Source organism: Crocodylus porosus, unplaced genomic scaffold, assembly GCF_001723895.1.
Source record: "Crocodylus porosus isolate Cpor-Errol unplaced genomic scaffold, CroPor_comp1, whole genome shotgun sequence".
NCBI classification, from domain to species: domain Eukaryota; kingdom Metazoa; phylum Chordata; order Crocodylia; family Crocodylidae; genus Crocodylus; species Crocodylus porosus.
In genome coordinates, this window is record NW_017728886.1 from 147795557 (window position 1) to 147817132 (window position 21576).

General features: G+C 41.8%; 1 protein-coding gene and 1 long non-coding RNA gene across 2 annotated transcripts in view; both read right to left on the bottom strand.

The window, feature by feature from the left end:
- Positions 1-5004: 5004 nt before the first annotated feature.
- Positions 5005-21576, bottom strand: part of PXDC1 (PX domain containing 1) — a 38996-nt gene continuing 22424 nt past the window's right edge. Inside the window, exons 2-5 of the mRNA XM_019542706.1 lie at positions 21134-21225; positions 19054-19171; positions 11504-11615; positions 5005-6637 (exon numbers count right to left, since the gene is read on the bottom strand). Of these exons, the coding sequence (XP_019398251.1) occupies positions 6520-6637; positions 11504-11615; positions 19054-19171; positions 21134-21225 (440 nt within the window). The 3' untranslated portion in view covers positions 5005-6519. The remainder of the gene's footprint in view (positions 6638-11503; positions 11616-19053; positions 19172-21133; positions 21226-21576) is intronic.
- LOC109315149 lies at positions 12239-14873 on the bottom strand. Its single transcript, XR_002102439.1, has 2 exons — positions 13860-14873; positions 12239-13788 (listed from the first exon to the last, which is right to left on the bottom strand). It is a non-coding gene; the product is annotated as an uncharacterized LOC109315149 (long non-coding RNA).

Below are 21576 nucleotides of genomic sequence, written 5' to 3' on the forward strand. Positions count from 1 at the left end.
GACTTTAAACTGTATTAGCAAAAGCCCGCTAAACCCCTTTGGGGATACTCTTAGTCAAAAATAAAAAGTGGCCTTAGTTCACTTCAGCTTAATCCCTTTTGAAGAGAACAAAGGCCCCTCTCTCAATGACAGCATCCACACAGGAGTTTAACATACTTTAACTAATACACTTTAAAGTCACACCTTCTGTAATCTGCTTTAACTTCCTTAAGTGGCCTCCTCTGCTGACAAGCTCTGGGTTTCTACAGAGGGGATATTCCTATATAATTATAGCTATATAACGAGCAAAACATTCCTATGTAGACAAGCCCAACATGTTACCTGACCACAGCCATGTCTATAGACCTGGGTTTCAGTATCAGCTAACAGCATATCATTTTTCCTTCTTGGAGACATAGCTCAAGTGAATTATGACTTCACCACTAGCTCCAGCAGAGGAGATGGAAAATTAGGGTAAGGAAGCTTGCCTCTATTCCATGGACTAAGTCCAGACCAGTGAGCAGTCAACAGTGCAATGCCTAGTGTGGATGAGGACAGTCAGTTTGCACTGATGAAACTTACCCTGATTTCGAGAAGTAGTAAACTCAGTCATACAGGCTCTGCATCTGGGTTGTCTCACTGAATCTCCACTGTTAGTTTGGATCTAACCATGACAAACTCCCTGAAGTAGAAAATGTTTGAGGAAGGATCCTATTGCCACGTTATTGCAGTTGCTTTGGGGTGGGAATGAAGGAAAACAGAGAAGCTTCTGGAAGACTAATAACTGGAGGGGTGAAAGGAGACCCTGGGCACACCTAAACATACAATTAATGCTCAGAATGCTTACTGCACAGTAAAATACTGCGGAGTAAGCTTTCCTCAGCAAGGTATCTACACGTGCTCCAGAGGGGAACAGTTCAGTGCAGAGCTATTCCAGCCCTGCTATTCCCACCTACAGCAGCCAGGGGGAGGTCCAGGCTTCCCCAGTTGTGACTTCTGGACTAGCAGGGGCACCAGAGTCAGGCCCTGGTCTCGGGGGTGGGGAAGGTGTCCCACTCTGGGGCAGCTTCCTCCCAGCCCTGTGCCTGATCTGCAGAGCAGGGCATGGGAATAGGAAAAAGTCCCCTCCTTGGCAACTTTTTCCCAGCCTTGATTGGATTCCCTACCTAGCCAGGGGCTTGCTGCTAGCTGCCCCTGGCTGAATGGGGATTCCCTGCCCAGCTTGGGGCTCACTGCTAGCTGCCCCACCTGTGGGACAGGTCCTGACTGCTCCTGACTGAGGAGGGAAAGAAGAGCTGCCAGATGCTGCTCAACTCCTCACTCTTGTGGGAAGCCAGGAGCCCTGCAGCACCAAGATAGGAAGTGGCAGAGAGGGACCCTGTCCCCACACTGATCAGTTCCCAGCTTCTTGGGGGAGCCAGGAGCTGAGCAGTGCAAGGACTGGGCCCCCTGCTGGTGTGGCTGACTGGGAGCAAATATGCTTCCAGTCAGCATCTACAGGAGCCCTACTGCACATTATCTACTGAACAGTTAGTTTAGTACCTGTATTTACAGATGCTGGCTAACTGTGCAGTGAACTTATTTACTGTGCAGTAGCTTATGAGCACGGTTATGTGGTGTACAGTAATTAGTCTGCTGTGCAGTAAAGCGTCTTTTGGAAGCCCTGATGGATAGGGATTATTTCTCCAGGTATGGCTTTCTCCTGCTTAAAGAAACAGGTTGACTTTATAAGTAGGGATCCTCATGAGATTCAAAAGCCACAAACTTAAAATAATCCTTTCACATATGTCCTGGACCATCATAGCTACTACGTCACTCCATCCAGGCTTAAAATAAGTAATTTGCTGAGGTTCAGGAACATGCCTGGCACATCACGTGCTAGTATTTCCTAAAAGGAAGAGTCTAGAACAATGAAGTGGCTCAGACACTAACGGTCAAAGTTACTGAAGCCAAGGCTTCCCTCTACTCTTTCTTTGCATGTTCTTCAAGGGAAATGACTAGCTCCAAAGGAAGAAATGAATCTAGCCCTGTCCAAGCACTGAGAAAACATACCTCTCAAACCTCCACTGATTGATCAAATTTGGTCCTAAGTATTTATTATTTCATGAGTAAAGTTCTTACATTTATAGTGGTGTCATTCCTTTGATAACTCCTTGGTTCTTCCAGTATAACTGGCACAAACTCTTAGCTGCAGCCCACCAACCCTTTCCACAATGCTTTTCTGAGCTCTGATGAGGAGCACATCTTCATTTGTCTGAGCCAAGCCTGGAAAGGAGGCAGTGAGGCTGCCCTGAGGGCAAGCCCAAGAGAGATTTCTTAGCAGCTAGGGAAGCTCTACTGCTTCATTTTCCGAGTGTGACCCAAGGAAGTGGAAATGGATGAGTGTAAGTAGGCCTCTCAGCAGGGATTTCAGGAGAACTAGACATGCATAGAGTGCAATTTGTGTGTATGCACAAAGATGGCTTTTGTGCTACCCCTGGTCCTGGGTCACCTTTATGCCAGTCTCATTGCCAGTATAAGTTAGAATAGCATTAAGGTGACTCAAAAGTCAAGCCTATACTACAAGTTCTGCCAACATGGCTACATAAAAAAAAATACATCCCACCCTATAACCTATGCAGCATTGCCTGCAAAACTGTTGGCATGGACATGGCTCTGCCAATTGAAGTGGGCAACTGTGCCCATTCAGCCAGCACATGCTACAACTTGACTAAAGTGCAGAATGAACAGTGGAGCCTCCATATGCACTGCTGGCTGCCAATAGTCCAGTGATTCTCAACTAGGATGCCAAAGAATCCCAGAGTACACTGAGATCCTTTCAAGAGTGCTGTTAAGTGCCACATGACGTTATTGCTATTAGGTTAGGTGCACAAACATGAATCACAAGAGAAGACCTGGAATTTCAAAGAAGCATCCATAGTGTCAAAGACATTCTGAGCTGTTTTGGTCTTTGAGTTCTTTGCAACAAAAGAACTGCAATTAAGAATTATTGGCCAGCTTTAAGATATTGTCAGTTCTGGGAAGTGTTAATGAAAGAAAAAACAAAAGCTGTACATTTTTTTTTTTTACCCAAGCAATATTGTTGTGAACAAATATAGATAGTATCCACCCACAATTCCTGCTCAGTGATGAGAGTCAGGGCAACTGTACAACTACTTAAATGAGTACATTTTGTTCACTTGAGGTCCCAAGTATTAGCCTTAAAAAAAGTCTTAAATATAAATGGGTAATGAAGAGCAGAGTGACCCTCCAACATCTAATTGTAGGCAAAGCCTATTAAGTTTGGCCAGCCCTTCCCTATTATAAGAACCTGTTTCCACCTGCTTACCACTTTGCCCAGTGTTTGTTTTTTGAGGGGTGCAGGGTCGGGGGAGAAGCGTTCATGTTTTCCTGCTGAATGTCTGCCTCAGATTAAATTTTTAAAAATTCAACTGAAGGATTCTGCTGTTTGAGAAGCCAGAATAATAATCAATTTTGCTGGTCTTAAAAAGTTCTTATGGATTTCTGAAAACATTAGCAAGGGCTAGTCCGACAGGCGAACCTTTTGTTCTCCCCATGAAAATCCACCCAAACTTCATTAAGCCATTGAAGAGTCCCATGTAATTTATGGTTGGGGACATCCTAGATTATAGCAGCTATATGCACAAAGTATACTTCTGGGATGAGCATGACTTTCTTTGTGATAACCTCTCCCTCTGGGGTACACATCAGTTGAGGTGAAGCAACCACTCACCTGAGCAGACTCTCCCTTGCTCTCACAGTGACAGTCCCTACTGATTCCAGGCAGCCTGGAAGAGGAGTGGGGCCTGTGAGGGCAGGGGGAGCTAATTGCGACAAAGAGCTTCAGGTGAGACTGTGACTCTACAGGGGCAGTGTGAAAAAGGAGGAAACTGATCAGGGCATGAGATGAGGAAGAGACTAATTCAGACTTCCACCAGCAGACTCAGCAGAGACAGGGAATGAGAAAGTGGAGGACTGCTGCTGCAGAATAGCTAAGTGAGATCTGGACTGAAAGATGCAACCTTGCAAGAAGAAGGGGCAGGACTAGAACAGGGAAAGACTGAAGACTGGAGGGAGTGGGAAGGTGTAGTTCTGGTTTGAGGAAGAACCTATGCCCCCTACATCCCATTCTCACATACCACCTGGAATGAAAATGTAGGGATTAACACTGAACCCTACAACAGGCCCATTCTTTACATTGAATGCAACAGGGTTGCTATAGGGGGAAAGATAATATATAATTTAAGGCCAGGTTTTGCTACATGGTTTTGTTAGCAAAGGCATATAGACAAGGAGCATGGGGGAGAAAACTCCTTCTGTTGGCATAAGCTATTTCTAACATGGTGATGATGTCATAGCTACAGAAGCTATTCTAGTAGGAACAAATGCAAGGGCTACTTGTTATGTATCACACAAGAAGATTGTGCAGGCAACCATGATTCTATTATTTCCTAACTTGCAAGTACTTGACCTTGACAATACCTTCATAGTACCCTTTTAATATAGTTGGTGTGTGTGCATGTAGCAAAAAGAGACTTGAACCCCTCTTTTGAATCTGGTTAACTAAACTGGTTTTAAAAAATGGATTGAAGTGAACCTAGTGCCATTTCTGTTTGTAAGGTAGGTCTTCATTATAGGTTTAACCAGTTCACAAAAACTACCCTCATTCATGTATGTAGCTGATTGTTTTCCCACAATGAAGAAAATTGCTCATGTTTAAACTCAGTCACAAATTTGCACTCTAGCACAACTCTTTTTATCCATAAATCTTAAGGTGCCTTACTAAAAGCAGGTCTGTCTGACTGAGTACCATTTACAAGAATGCTCCAACAACTCAGATGTCAATATTGCAGCAACATAGGGACATCTGAAAATGTAACCCCTTGTTTCTATTTTATAAATGCATAAAACTGAGAGACCAAGAGAGCTGCTGAAGGTCATACAGCAGGTTAATAGCAGTGGCAGACAAAACATGTCTCCTGATTCCTGTTTCCTTTCCAAGAAAAATAAATGGAGGTCATCAGGTTAAATTGCAAATAGCATACTTCATGTGAGTAACATTTTATTTTTTAAAATATATTTTTAAAACATATTGTGTAAAAGAATTAGGATTCTCAATAATTTATTATTTACAATAGCAAATTCTGTTTTACTGTTATTATACATGTAGCCCTAGAGAGTCTGCAAAAGGAGAGGGGCTGTACCAAGTTCTTCAGGATCAAGCCAAAGTCACTGTAGAGATAACTAGCTCAAAATGCATTCTTCGCAGTTCATATCCCTTTAAATTCATGCTGGTAATTATGTGCCCAAATGTCTGATGAGAGGTCAGTGCCCCTTCATGCAGGTTGTGGAGTCCTCTTGGCTTAGTTTGGGATTTCTGAGTATGCAACAAGATGAAACACAAAGAGAAGTTCACACTGCACTACTTGGCAGTTAAGGGGCTATGGAGTCTGATTCTGCTAACTCTTACACTGGTGTAAATCCACTGGTTTCAATGGGATAGCACCAGTATGTAGCCAGCTTAAAGGAAGATTAGAATCTTACTTAGTAGGTGAGTGTCAGTGGGCTATATATTTCTTCATTTTTCCTATCTTCTTTGCTTATGTTTAATTCTCAGGTCAAACAGATCTTCAAATCTCAATATCTCATTTGTCTCCTCCCATCCTATGAAAAGTAATACCCGAAGGTCATGATTTCTCTGGCATACACAACTGTAAGCACTGTTCACATTTCCTGGTTCAAGAGAAAAATCATATCCAAAAGGTCTAACATGCATATCGACGATTTGTAGCTTTCTAAAACTCTGAAGTCATTCAGGGTACCAAATTACTGTGTACTTTCCAGTCCAAGCCACCAACCCATCTGCTACATAATTTCCAGAATGAGAAGTCAGCTCTCCGGTGATAAGACAAAACCCAAGGATTAAAGTAATCAGACTGTGTGTATTTCCTGTAGGCACTCAATGGTATATGTGACATTATACTGAAGGCACCAGTTATCCTATAATTGAACAAATAGCAACCTATGAGACCTGGTTTAAGTGACCACCCCTAGAATCTGGCTGGTTTGGGAGTTGGTCTGTCTTCTCATAAATACTGGGTAGAGGTGCACTCGAAACATGTGCAGACAACTTCTGGTGGTGCCTTATAATAGAAAGCAGCTAATAAAGATAGACGTTACCACAAGTTGCACGGTATCAGTGATCCCTGGTGCCAAACTAGAGCAAGATGTTTAATGGTTCTGTCTGAGGTTGCCCTGGGCACTGGCACAAAGATTTCCTTGAATCCAGGTAGTTCTATGATCTATTCCTTTCACAGAAAAGGAGTTGATCAGTAGCAGTGAAGCATTTAGCTCCTTATGAGATACCTTCTTGAGTCACTGCGGAAGAGCATCAGTCTCATAAAATATTCACAGCCACTCCGCTGCTGGTGATCTGAATTACAAGGCTCTGTTCATGGAAGTGCAATGCAATGCAATGGGGACATCAGAGCCTAGGACAGAAGTCGGCTGCATGTTAGCTGACTGGGTCTCTGGACTGCCTCAGTCCAAAATATCGGTCTCAAATGGAACCAGATGATAGTATGTCAAATTGGTGACATAGGCTGCTGGGTCATCACTGTCTTCCAGCTCTGAAGTAAACTCGCTGACATTTTCAAACCTAAAATAAAGGGGGAGGGGGGGTAAAAAGAGAAAAAGCATGAAATCATTTGCGTACAGTTCTATAACATTGGTCAGGAATAAAAAGTATGGGGATAAACAATCACAGACAGTGGGAAAAGAGGCTGAAAAGCTGAAGACTGATTCTAGGGAACACTGAGGGAATCACTAGGGAGGGAAAATATCTCCAGACAAAAATGTCTTCTCCATTTGCACCTCAGGCTAATGTTCTGAATAAACTTGACAAAGTAGACTTATTTCACATCAGAGCAGGGTAACAGCAGAAATATTTCTAATGGTTGTGGGAGCTTCCTCCTTGTGCTGGTCACTTGGAAGGAGAGCGATCTTTCCACAGAGCCAACTCTTCTTCCAAAACCTCAGTGAGTCGTTCTGTTGGACCACTGCTTGTACCTCTAGGCCACCTAAGAGGCCCACAACCACAAAGGCAGTTTGTGAAGCCCGGATACATTGTAATTATGTTTATTTAATTCATCAGCCAGAAGAGTCCAGTGCCATTTTCAAAACTGTGAAACGTTACTGGAGGTAGCACATCAGAGAGAGGAGAATTAAAAGGAGCAGCTATGTTCCCCCATCCCACAATAACAGTAAGTCTGTGTCTTGTAAACCACAGCAATGAACAGGAGGAGAAGGAGTTACTTTTTTTTTCATTTTCCATATTTCAAGTCAAATTAGCCAAATCAAATTCCAAATCCAAGAGTCAGTCCAGAGCCATAAGTGACCCCACTACTGGCAAACATCCTCCAGCCCCATCTGGGGTTTCAGATGTTTCCAAAACCCTTGGTAGGCATCCTAATTGCAGGCCCAAGGAGGCTTGGGGTTCACATGCCCCAGAGTTTTGCTTGCTCTTAGCCTTAAGGCCCCAGAAGCAAGCTAGGGAGGAGTCTCCTATTTCCATAAAGTGGGCATAAAGCCAAGGTTAACTGTATTACTTATGTGGGTACTATTTCATGCCAGCAGAGAGGTCTTCCCTGGGTGCAGCTAGGAAGTCACCATGGTGATCATGGTATCTCCCCTGCCAGGCAAGCATAGGACTATGCTTGATCTGAGCTGACAAGAGGCTGAGGAGGATGAGTTACTTTCTTGCTTGCCCTGAATAAAATTAGTAAGATCTAACCCTCATAGTACAGTGCAGTGCTCAGATGGAAGCAGTACATTTTCCACTGCCTGTTAGCTCAAATATTTACCTAAAAGCATTTCTATGAAGCTTTTTCACCACTGAATGCTACTTATCACCTATGACTCTTTCTGACATAGCACAATTTCTCACGAAGCTCAGGTAAAGTGCATCACACTGAAGCTGGCCCAGATCAAAAGCATTAGAGCCATTTTCTCTTCCCTCCAGAAAGGCTGTGTCCCCAGGAAATCTTTCCCATCAGGCAATTTCAGAGAGCACCGAGAAGATCCAGTGAATGTTCACTTACCAAGAGCGGCTCAAACAATCATACGGCAATAACTGTACACAAAGCACTTAAGAAGAATCTCTGTTCTCAGTGTCTCAACAATTCACTTGTCACTTTCACACGGGAGTAAAGTGACTCACCCTCACTTGCTTTAGCAGCTGCTGGTACTGAGGGAAGGAAGCTAGCAAGTGAGCCCTGGAAAAATGAGTCATGTAATCAAGGCCCAGATCCTCTCATTTCATTCTCACAGCATTTGGCAGCTACTCTGAATGCCTCTGTTCCTAGCACATGGAGGACAGAGCCTGCATGGGATTTGTTTTTCTTTTGGTTTTGAACACGGAGATATATTCCTTTCAGTGCAGAAATAATCCTCTCCGTTTGGCTTCTGCAATACGCCACAATGTTTAATTAATACTAGTGAGACTGAATAACTACAGTTTCCACCTGGGTCCTTCTATCCCTTCTCCACTTCCTATATAGTTTTATTGCCATCCTCTATGCACATATTTTAGATTTTAGAAATCAAGAAGTGTCCTCCTTCTCAGCGGGCATGTCCACACCAGACATTTACTGTGGAGCTGCCTAATTAGCTCTGCAGTAAACCTTTCCACATCTAGACAAGTGCCTCTATTATGGTACACAAAACTAATAAACTCTGCAGCAGGCTAGTACTTGCAAATACAAGTACCGGCCTAATGCAGTTTTTTTATGCACAGCGGCGCACATGTAGATGCTGCCCGGCTGGCATGACGGTGCTTCAACACGAAGGCTGCCTGCTGGCTAGCCCTGCCCTGAAGCACCCTCAAGTACCAGGTAGCCTCTCCGCAGCACGTCAAGCTGCTCCAACTGAGCTCAATGTGCTGTGTGTGAATAAACTCCAGAGCAATATACTCCAGAGTTTTTTGCTTCTTGGCATGCTGTTTGAATGTGCACCGTGGAGCAAAAAACTCTGGAGAAATAAGCTCCAGAGTTTATTCATGTACATTAATTGCACATGTAGATGTGCTCAGTTTCTCCTTGTTTGGTGCCTTCTGCACTCTCTACATACCCTGGCATTAGAGATCAGGAATTCTCTGAGATTAGAATTTTTGGGGTATCAGAAAATATTAATTTGTTAAAACCAAAGTTTTGTATGCAATATGCATGCCAGCTCTGACCAGGATAGAACTTCTGGGAAAGAAAGAATGCATGTACAAGCATTACCTTACTGCCCTATGATTAGGGGACTCGTTTGGGCTACAAGATACCACTCTTTCAGTCCATTCTATCTCAGTCAGGCCAGGGACTTAAATATCAGGCTCTATTTTAACCACAGATAACTGACTTTTCTGTAGTAGGCAAAGCTCTTACTCTCCACGTTCTGATTTTTGATAAAAAACAGGAAATGTTTTTGAACTGCAAACACTCTTGCAGGCTGGGAAAACAATTTCCTGCCCAGATCTAATTACAGGACCTGCCTTGCAAGGGATGTTTTCTAATAGCTCATATTTTATAACGTCTCTTTAGACAGATATCATTTAATTCACTGACGAGAGATTAAGTAGATGGAACCTGAATTGCTTCAGTATAAAGTGGATCATCACATCCCTTCTGGTCTAATTAAACTTGTGTAACTGAATAGCACAACTGCAGTCATCCCAACAACCTCATCACAGATGACCTAAGGGAAGTGATTTCAGAGGTGACGCCAAAGATGCAGGGCAAAGAAGCAGCAGTGGCAAGTTTTTACATTTAGTTTCTTTTCCTTCTAGAAATATCACAAGTTACTTGCAGGAAAGCTCTAGAGACTCCACTGCACTCTGAAACGTGGGTTTTCTTGTCTAATATACGATATGAAACACCAAAGTGTGTGTGTTGGGGGGGCAATTATTTTAATATTCTACTAAAAAATAGGTATAAAACTTTTATTTAAAGTGAAAGACTTTAAAGTGTTCCTATGGAACTGAACCCAGTTTGAAGAGACTGTAGCAGACAGCACAGCAAAGAAGTGAGATATTTCATGTGCCCCTGTGCCGTTGTGAACAGGTATTTTCCGAAACAAAGATTTCTGAGGTAATAGTTCTTCAAACTGTTAGTTACATGCAGAAAACTTAATTATCACATTCCTATTCTATCCTCACTAATTATTCCCAAATCCCTCCACAGATATATTACCTTACAATGGACATATTTTTCTTCTCACTCTAGGCGTGTGTACACATTCATTAATGTGCTGTAGATACACGTACTACCTTAACGCGTACTATCTAAAACACTGCTAGTGAAAAAAGTATAAACAAGTTCTCCTCATGAACACAAACATAAATCCAAAATGATGCCACTCAAGACCCTGGAGTTACACTGGTGTAAGGTCATGGTGAGAAGAGTTAGGTCCAATCTATTACATTTAGATGCTCTCTATGGGTAGATGTTAATGCGAGAAGTTTATATTTCAGGCAACATTCCAGGAGTCTTGACATTATCTCGGCATCTCTCCCTAATATATTTCCATATGCAAAAATTTCTGACACAAAGCTTGGGAGGCAAGAGACATTTAGAAAGCAGCACAACCAACTCCACAGATTTCATTTCCTATTGTCGGATCAAGAAACCAGAGATGTCTAAATAATCGCAGAGGAGGATCGGGTCTACAACAAAACCAAATCACACTATATAACTGACATATATTTAGCACCTTTCTACTCCACTGGGCAAGTTTCTGTCCATTTTATCCACAACATTTTTACTGACTTCTCTTCTTTCATTTTCACTGTCTTGACTAATGTGCAGTTCAATGTTTCCATTACAAATATTTAAAATTCTTGAATATACAGTTTCCTGTAGCTAATTGATACTGTTAAAGTGAAACATCAATCAGTTGGTATGACAGAACTCTGCAGGAACAAATTTCCATTAAAAAAAAGTCTGTTGATATTCTCATCTACTCAAACTCTATTTGAAAGCTTTATTGTTTGCAGTGTCTGATCCCCAAATTCCCACAACATGCAGAAAATGGAGTCAAAATTACAAAAAAGATTTTCTTTACCAAGAAATACATTATTTGCCACCTTGGAGCCATATGTACCTGTATATCAGAACACTTCATTTTGCCACAATTTAGCTCACTTTAGCTCTAATGAGTTAAGGAGATTTGTCCCTTAGCACCTATCACCCTACAAGTTGTGGTACCCCAGTTAAGATCCCCTACCCTAGAGAACCACCTCTAGTCTTTCTATCAAAGGATGACTGGTCCTCTCTACAGACAATGATTTCCGTGGGGAATATTTTTCTGCTGGATCTCTGGAGCCTAGAAAAACCTCAACTGGATTGACAGCTGTACCAACCCAGGTCTTACATACAATGGCTGGTGCATTTACCTGGCTATTAAAATTGTGTCAAGAAGAGATTATGATAAAGGTAACAATGGACACTATTCAGGAATAATATACAACATACTATACACTTACAAGTGTTCTGTTGCATCTGTATCCAGGTGCTTGTCCTTCCCATTCGGTATACTGTGGTCAATAACGATTGTTTCAGTATTAGCTAAACAAAAGCCGTTAGATCGCATTATTTCTGTTGGGGGAAAGAAAGAAAGAGATAAAATGTTGGAGGTGAGAGATGGTTCCTGAAATAAGGTGGCAGAGTGCACATACATCTGGCACAACTGATGTTACGTGACATTTGGACACACGGAAGGGGCACTAAATATCCATGCAAGCCAATTAATTGAAAACATATTTTAATTTAACAAAGACCTGGGCCCTCATACTGGCTTCATCATACTGGCTTCATAGCCATTTACCACCTAATCCCACCAGTGCTTAAGCAGTTTTACTCATGTGAAGTCCTATCAAAGTAACATGAAAGACCCCAAGTGCTTTCTTGCTGTTTACAGACATTATCCCCCCACCCCACAAAAAAACCCAGCGCTTTACTTTAAACTTGGTACACTCCCGTGCTAAACCCAGCACATGCCCAGAAGAGGCAGCACATTAGTTGGACCTGGCTCGCCCAACATCTTTATAGATCAGGTGCTTTAGTGGGGCTTTTTTGGCACTTTTATCAAGTAGCTGACTGAATCAGCTTTAGATAAAAGGTCTAAAAAGTTCTGCTGAAGTGCCTGATCTATACAGCCACTACAGGGCTGGGTAAAACTAACATGCTGCTTTTTCCAGTAAAGCACGTTTCTTTTTTTAAACATATGTAAGCCCTTGCAATCTGGGTTAGGGCCCAATTCTTTTCTCATCAAAGCCAGTGACAAAATTCCCTTTGACTTCAATGAAACAGCTTCCCTAGAGGTGGTAAACGTTGTGTTTTGAATAAGTTTGCTATGTCCCTAATAGGTAGAATAGAATCTGATCCCTACTGATTTTGCTGGGCAATAAGTCCAGCTCTTTAGGAACACAACTGCATAGTAAGGAGAAGAATTGGAATAACCCTTCAAAGTCAAGGCACCAAATGTGAAAAATTGTGCTTAACTTTACTCATACAAGTTGTTCCAGTGATTCTGTCGGGGTTTGCAGAATCACAGACAAATTACCATTATGTAGTCGAATTATTCGTCAAGACACAAAGTGACCCATCAAAATTTCAACATAACACAAATAGAAGGCTTATTTTATTGTCTGTACTAACTTTGACCTGAATTTGTTTTGCTTGCAAAGTGGTGAACTTTGTAAACGTGTTGCAAGCACAATGCAGGGAGCTTATGGAGGGGGTCTCAATTTCATTAACTTCAGTAAGAGCAATCATCATGGGCCCATCATTTATACCTCAAATAGGTGGCTCTAAATTAACAGTCCAAAATTTAATCTCAACTTAGTTTTAAAGTTAAAGCTCTTAGGCTAGGAGTAAGGAAATAAACCTGTAGCTAACTCTTCAGAAATTCTGCAGGAAATCAAATTACTGTCCAGCTGCTGAATGCAGGTTTCACACCATCGAATTACCTGTAGTATTGTTCATTTATGTCACTGGAAAATTTATCCCTACCTATGGTCATTGAAACACATTATTGGCCTTGAGAGCTCATCTGCTGGCTACCTGATAATTTCTCTGTTTTTATTTACAGATGGTTTTACACATGCCCTTGTTCTATCTGTTGCTTAGCTCTGCTGTGTCTGCTTCTCTCCCAGAGACTTAAGGACAGTTACTGTGGTACCTGAAATCTTTTCCATGTCCTTCCCAACTATACCATTGGTCCAATAGAAGACATCACCACAAAAACCTTCAATGCAGAAGAAATTGTTTTACAACATATACGCTGGTTCAATTGGGAATTAATTCAAGCCTGTGTAAAATGAGAAGTCAGACTAGCAACTGCTTCTTGTTTTATGATCAGTGAATTACCTTAGGGCTGAGAAAACCTGGATTCTTCTCTCACTTGCACTGACTTTTAACCTGAGCAGACTGTGATTTACCCAGGGTCAGGGGAGAATCATGCACCCCTGGGCCTTGGGGGATCACAGCTGCCACGATCTTCTGAAGGCTTTCTAAGGAGTCACACAGTCATGCTTACTGCAATCTAAAAAAAAAACACATTCTAAACACTGGAGTCTTTGAAGAGTCTGGTATGCCGTCATGTGCTGCAGGAGGTGACATCAACAAACAGCTGTTTGTTGGTCCCAACCCCGCCAATGTACAGAAGGTTCCTAATGGTATTACTTCTGTGGAGCAGGCAGAGGCTAATTCAACACATGGTAGGTAATCCAATCTGCAGATACTCCTTGCTGGGAAACTCCTAAATTTACTATGCATAATTGGCAGACAAGGTTCTTTGTGTGAATCTGATATCAGATATTAGACCAACACAGCTACAACCTATGCTACGATGGCACTTAGCATATATTTGCTGCTCAAACAATTGAATGCAAATATTTTAAGTGCAGTTAGTATGTCCTAAGTGTAATGTGCAACTCAACACTGTGATATTTGAAATCTTGCCTATGTCTATCCCAGCCATACAGTCGATTGAATAAAAGATATCAGCCACAAAAATTCTTACCTCTTGCATATTTCCTGGACTATCACAGCTACAGTGTCACCTCAGCATCAGTTTAATCAATGCATTAAAATATATTTAGATAAAGATGCATTTTGGCATTCAGGTTAACGCTTATGTGCTTCCAGATTTTTGTTAAAGAAATGAATCTCTGAGTCTATTTTTGATTGCATCCAAGTTCAATAGAATTTATGTGTGGGTGGTTTTATACTGCATCCCTCCAGAATCACACTTCAACCATGACTCATCTTCTAGCAAACATTGTATGATAGATTGAGATGTGAACTCAAAGCTCAAATTCAGATATCATCTGATGAATTCCACCCCAACCCCATTTGATTTGGATTGCATTTGGGAATAGGTTATTTTCTTTTTTAGTGAATAGGAAATATTTTTGCAGCTTATTCTGATACCACAAGCTGCCTAGAAAGTGTATCAAATCCAACGTGAAGTAAGCCTGGAATGCCACAGCATTCTTTTCCTCCTCATGTCCTTGATGTGACCTAAGAATATTACAGCATTTGTCTGCAGCACAAACCATTTCCAATGTTAACAAGTAGTGCCATCTAGTGGCACCCTGGACTAAAAAGGGAAATCATTTCATTGTGCAAAATTTAGAATGGCCTATTGTCAATTAAAAGCTTGTTTTTAAATTCTATATAACCTGCCAACAAATAAAGGTGATTGACATAGAATTCTGTTGGCTAAGCAGACATATAGAACTTCCATTTATTAGTAACAATGGCTTTGGTCCTCATTCTCTTGAATCATTTTATACTAGTTAGTGTAACTACTGACAACTGGGGTTGCACCTGACTTACCCAACTTAAGAGAGAGGAACACCAGAACCAGTAGCTACCATGTGAGTGCATGCAGGCAGAAGTGAATCTAGAAATGAGACAAGAAAGGTGAATTCCCCTCCCCCCACCACTGGGGCTGTGCTGCGCATGAGTAGCAAGCTCGGAGAATACTGCCTGGTCAACACAGATTCCTACTGGGGCTTCACATAAGCAGTGATCTCTGAGCTCATCAGCTGACTGGGGTAGGGTCTGATCACAGTCCCTACTTTCACGTGGCAATGGAACTAAGGGTGTGAAGGCTGCTGCCATCTACTCTTCTTCTCCCTTCCCTTCTTGCTCAATTTATCAGCAGGGGAAAGGAAGGAACTAGATACTGGTAGTGGCTGTGCTTAAGCAGTAAGCAGTGCTTACCTCCTGGGCTCCAGAGCTGCATAAAAGCAGGAGCTCTGGGAAGATTTGACCCCATTCTGGAACTCACATGCGATAGCCAAATGGGCATGCAACTGCACCATCACACCACCTCTGGATCCACCCCTGCACTCAGGGCAGGTCTATACTGCAATCACCACTGTGGCTACAGATTGCGTAGACATATCTAAAATCTTTGCTAACTTTAAACTTGCTACAATTGATATTAGTAGCTGCCTGGCTATAGTCACACTGAGTGAGCTTCATGCTGGCTGCAAACCCCATCTGAGATGCTGGGTAAATGCTCAGAAATTAAGCCCATGCAACTCTAGACTGGTACAGTGCTGAAGACAACTAGTCTAAAGCTAGTTAGGGTACATCTATGCTACGCTGAGTCCCAGCAGTGACAACAGTATAGACATGCCCTTATTGCTGCGGCACCTACCACATAGTGGGCATATTCCATCTGTTTTCTGTTCCCACCATGCCATGTGCTTACAGGCACACACTAAGCAAGAGATTGTTAAGTTAAACTATTATTTCCTTCTCACAGCAAAATAAACCCCAAGTTCTACAAAAACAATGATTCATCAGCTGTCAGGCAACACAGTTTCAAGGAAGTCATACTTGGCTTAGACCCACGTAAGCATCGGATGCAGTACATTAATTTCAAGCAGACTTCCCTTCACAGTGCAGTGTTTGAGAACTTACTCCACAAGAGGCCTGACTGAATATGCACTTTCAGAGATCAAACAGAATTTAGAAGTAAAGAAAGATGACAGACGGTGTAGCATGTCAGGCACTGAAATGGGTGACCAACGTAAAACTATGCACAGAACATTATGGATCGTTCCTAATTAACTTGCAGAGAAATTATGTATAAGCGTATATCCTTGCCATTAGATCAGGCTTAGCTATGCTTATGAGTATGAATTTTCCAAGAGGAAAAATTTCCTTCAAAAAATCCTACCAGTTCTACTTAATTGCAGCTTAGTCTGTATGTCCATAAAGTAGGTAAATATCCTTCAACTATACAAGCTGTATCATATAAAGAACTAATGACTAATTCCCTGCATTTGCATTCACACCTCCTGGGTACATCTATCTACAACTCTTATCAATATAGGTACACAGAGGTTTTCATCATAAGGACTTTCTGTAGTTTAGATTAATTAAAGTACCCACCACTTCTTGACACATACCCTGGGTACGGTGGATTAGGACTATTAGCCATACTCTCCTCACATGATACTTTATTAGATAAGTGGAGATGCAGCACACATGCTGATTAAAAAACTGGTGCACCTGCACTGCGGTCCATGCTGTGGCAGCAGCTCACTCTGGCATACACAAGGTAGTTTTAAACTAGCTATTTTGGGTACTGCAGGTAATGTTACTCCAGGAAAGAGGAGTTCTGTGCAGGCTACCAGCTTGAATATTTAACCAACCTCTGTAGCAGGTTTTTGTTAGCTGCCACAGCCACATTCCTAGTCCCAACATTACAGGAGCTAGGTAGTTAAAAGCTATCTCCAACATACCTACCTGAACTGCAGAGACAGAGAAGTGTAGACCTTCCCCCTGAATGCATCAATCATAGTTTCATAGTAGTTTGGGGTCAAAAGGGACCTAAATAGATCATCTAGTCTGACCCCCTGCCACTGGCCGGAGCACATGCTGGGATCACACAACCCCAGACAGGTGTTTGTCCAAACTCTTTTAGAATTTACCCAAGGTAGGAGCGAGGACCACTTCCCTAGGAAGTTGGTTCCAAATCCTAGCCACCCTAACAGTGAAATAGTGCCTCCTAATCTCTAACCTGAACCTATTCTCCAGCAGCTTCTGGCCATTGTTCCTCGTCACCCCAGGTGCTGCTGGGGGGATTAGGGCCCTTCTATTTGCTGCTGATCTCCCCTAATGAGCTTGTAGGTAGCCACCAAATCTCCCGTCAGCCTCCGCTTGCTGAGGCTGAACAGGTTCAGGTCCCTCAGCCTTTCCTCATAGGGCCTGCCCTGCTGCCCTCTCACCAAGCAGGTGGCCCTCCTCTGAACCCTCTCAAGGCAGGCCACATCCTTCTTAAAGTGCGGTGCCCAGAACTGGATGCAGTACTCCAATTGTGGCCTGACCAATGTCGCGTAGAGGAGGAGTATCACCTCTCTGGACCGGCTTGAGATGTATCTTTGGATGCACGACAAGGTGTGGTTGGCTTTGCTGGCTGTGGTCTGGCATTGGCAGCTCATGTTCATCTTGGAGTCAGTAATGACTCCAAGATCCCTTTCCGCCTCTATGCTCTCAAGGGGGGAACTCACCAGCTTGTATGTATGCTGTGGATTCCTTCTTCCAAGGTGCAGCACCCTGCATTTATCTACATTGAACCCCATCCTATTACTATCTGCCCACTTCTGTAGTCTGTCTAAATCTAATTGCAGCCTCTCTCTCCCTTCGAGCGTGCCTACCTCTCCCCACATCTTGGTGTCATTGGCAAACTTGGACAGCGTGTTTTCCACCCCCTCGTCGAAGTTGCTGATGAAGATGTTGAACAGTGTAGGCCCCAGGACCGAGCCCTGGGGGACCCCACTATTCACCTCCCGCCAGGTCGAGTACAACCCGTCCACCACCACTCTCTGGGTGTGCCCCATCAGCCAATTTCTGACCCATCCAACTGTGTAGGCATCAATGCCACCGTTGCTCAGTTTATTAATGAGAATGGGGCGAGAGACATTGTCAAAGGCCTTCTTAAAGTCCAGAAAGACTATGTCCATGGCGACACCATCATACAAGGATTTAGTTACCTGGTTATAAAAGGCCATCAGGTTGGTCTGGCAGGACCTGCCTTCGATGAACCCATGTTGATTTTCCCTGGGCATGATCTCCCCTGCTGGCCCCTCACAGATGTGATCCTTGATAATTTTTTCAAGGATTTTCCCCAAAACCAATGTGAGGCTTATGGGCCTATAGTTTCAGGGGCCTCTGAAGTTAAGATGAGTAAACTTCTGTCTTTTAACATGGCAGAGGGATGTAAAAGTGAGGAGTGAAATAGTTAAAGTCAACTTTGCAGCAATTTCTGAATGGGTGTAGGAGGGGCAAAATCATTCTGAACATACCCATATGGCAACGAACATTTGTAAAACATGACCCGAGGCCTCATAAAGAGAAAAGAAGTCAAGAGGAGAAAATCAAGCAAAATGAATGATATTGTATAATGTCATGGTAACACAATAAGACTTAACAAGGTGTCCTCTGGTAGTGGTATTAGCTGTTGTTACAACCATCAGATCTGCATGCTCCTGCTTTTCTTGAAAGGTATCTTGATAAATAGTTTTATAAAGGATTCATATACTGTATGATAACTGATCAATTAACAAGTGACTTCACCATTTATAATCATTTTCACAAATCTACCAATGAGGTTGAAACTAACTGTAAGACATACTGCTCAGGTGCTTATCATAGTTATTATTCATTTATTAATCTTTTATCAAATATTTATAAATATGCCCTTAGTATAAAATGTAACCAATTTATTTTTAATAACTTTGTACATCTTACAGAAATAATATATTATTATGTTTCTCATACCAAAGATCTTCTAGGATGATGCAATTGTATGTGCACCACAAGGGTAAAGACATCTCAAAAAATGGATGCCAAGCAGCTAATGAAGTAAAATTCCCAAAATGCCTAAAGGAGATATTTTGCCCGTGTCCACACCTCTACCATACATACTATGTTCTACCCTCCACTAAGATATTCTAGAAATTGTAAAGCAAGAATACAAAACTATTTTTATTCAGCCATTCTTTCTTACCTGATATTTTAACTGGACTTTGAAAGCTTGGTTGAATTTTATGGACACTGTCATTTTTCAACACTTGATCTAAAGGAGATCTTTCAAAGAAGGTAAGGACGACTTCTGATCTAGAATACTGAAAAAGAGGAAAAAAGAATCTATCAAAGGGGAAAAAATATGTTTAAAAGTGAATTCCCAGGCTAATCATTTCTTTTATTTATCCTATTCCTGCTGACATCAGTTACTGGATCATGTCTTGAGTAAAGCTGAGTAGATGGAACTTGCATGGACAACAGTGGGAATGCCACGTACTCTCAGGTTTAGTTTAATAAGTTATTACTTATAGCTTATTGTTTTGGCACTTGCCCATCAGTGACTTTCTAGGTGTTTTATATAAAATCCAATAAAACAATCAGAAAACCTGGGTTTTCTTTCTGGACCTGCCACTGGTCTGCTGGATGATCCTAGATAAGTCACTTCAACTTGCCAAATGCCAGTGCAATTTGAAATGCCTTTTACATTGCTCACAGATTAGTACAACTCCACTGAGTTCAAAAGAGCAGCAAGGCAGGCCCATGATCTATGTATGTGAAATCCATTCAAAGTAGTTGATGGTCTCAATAGTCACCAATTAGACATGTGTTTTTTCTTTCCAGTGGAAGTTTGTTTATTTTCATGCAACCAGCCTTCGTATAAGTGAGCTTTATTGGTAAGTACTCTGTCATGACATGAGGAAGTGACTACACACTTTATTTCAGCATCCCAGACCTTTATATAGCAATACAATTGACAAGCAGAATTACTGTAATTGGCATATAGTTAGACTTTGTCTGGCCCTTGATGAATTGCCTGGCCCTTGATTCATTGCACTAAAAGTATTACGTTGATAAAAGATACTTTGGCATTTCTATAGCATGTTCCATTTGAGGAATGAAAGCACCTTAAAAATAATTAATTATTTCTCCATGCAAAATATTTTTATCCCCATTATAGTTGCTCATGTTGGAAAACCTGTCCATTCATAGAACAAAATCTCCACTGTGGCCAAGAACACATACCATGTCTCCTAACTTGTATGTCTGTAGCTGAATTTCAGGAATCATGATCTTTTCATGATCTTTAAATATCCCTTCTGAAGCACCTCAAGGTGTTTTAGAAACATTAAGTGCATCTCCCAATAGCCTACCAGATAAACAAATGGTGCTATAACCTTTTTGCAAATGGACAACCAAGGGGACAGAGAGATGAAGTGACCTGTCCAATTAAAAAAAGGGACTAAGTCCTGGTACAGTTAAAAGGAAGCAAAAGGGGCAAGGGTACACATTTTTACTCATGTTGTTATTATTTAACAAGTGTCCTTAGTATACCTGGAACAATAAACAGAGGAAAATACAGGGTCACTCTTGCTCAAATAAGTCTACGACCTGTCCCAAGGTAGGGGGTGGGGGAAAGGAGAGCTGAAAACACACATGGGGACATTTGTGCCCACACTAAGCTCCACTAAAGTAATTTAGGATCTTCTCATGTGAATGCAAAGGCAAAGTCAGACCCTCAATTCAACAAACTGCACAGGTCAGCCAGAATTCTAGAGCTCAAAGAGGCCTTGTGAATCATCTAGTTCAACTCTTTTCATGAATGCAAGATGTGTTATTCGTATACTATCTCAGACACATGCTTATCCAGCTGGCTTATTCATATGTATATCATCCCAGACATATTAAACATATGTGTAAGTATACAGAAAGACAAGGAGAAAAAGAACATTCCTTAAGTGAATTAGTTGTGTCAGGCTTCAAAGAATGTGTTGTGAGGAGAAGTCTAATCAAATCAATTGACGGTGGCAGTTTGGTAAGCAAGGCAAAGGACGGAGATGTGCCAAGAGATGAATATGAGAGGGACACTAAAGGGCTGTGTGATAGTAAAGGCAGAAATAATGCAGTAGGAAAAGCAGGAGACAGTGAAGGAGGTAGAGATGACACTGTGCAGGGCCTTGACCAGCTCCTGCTTCTGTTACTGCTCAAAAAGCCACCCAGCTTCCAATCTATGTGAAGAAATCAGGGTCTAAAGCTCAGGAGGGTATGGCACTTGGCATACTTACTTTCCATGGCATATTTATAATAGTCTTCAGAAGCTTTTCCACTTCATTAAGTCTGGCTTCTATCTCATGGGACTCTTTTATTGTGATGAGTCCTAGAAAAAAGATCAAGTTACAACTAAGGATGAAAATGTAAGTCACAGATCTGAACATCTACCTAGAGCTGACAAGTTTAGTTCAATCGAAAATGCACATCAGGACATCAATTATAATGTGCAGTTGATACATGACTTTTAACCCAACTTGATGGTGAACCATAATCTGAAAGTAGCTGCTCTAACTCAATACAGGGAATTCCTATCTTGGGACAAAGGGAAGGATGTTGATCAAGTGCTTGTTTTGCTTCTGAGAAGGATAAATCAGTCCCATCCTCCTTTGATTTTTAATGAAAAGAGTACGGGAGGGAAAACCTACCAGAAGAGAAAAGAATCAAGCAGAAGCTACAC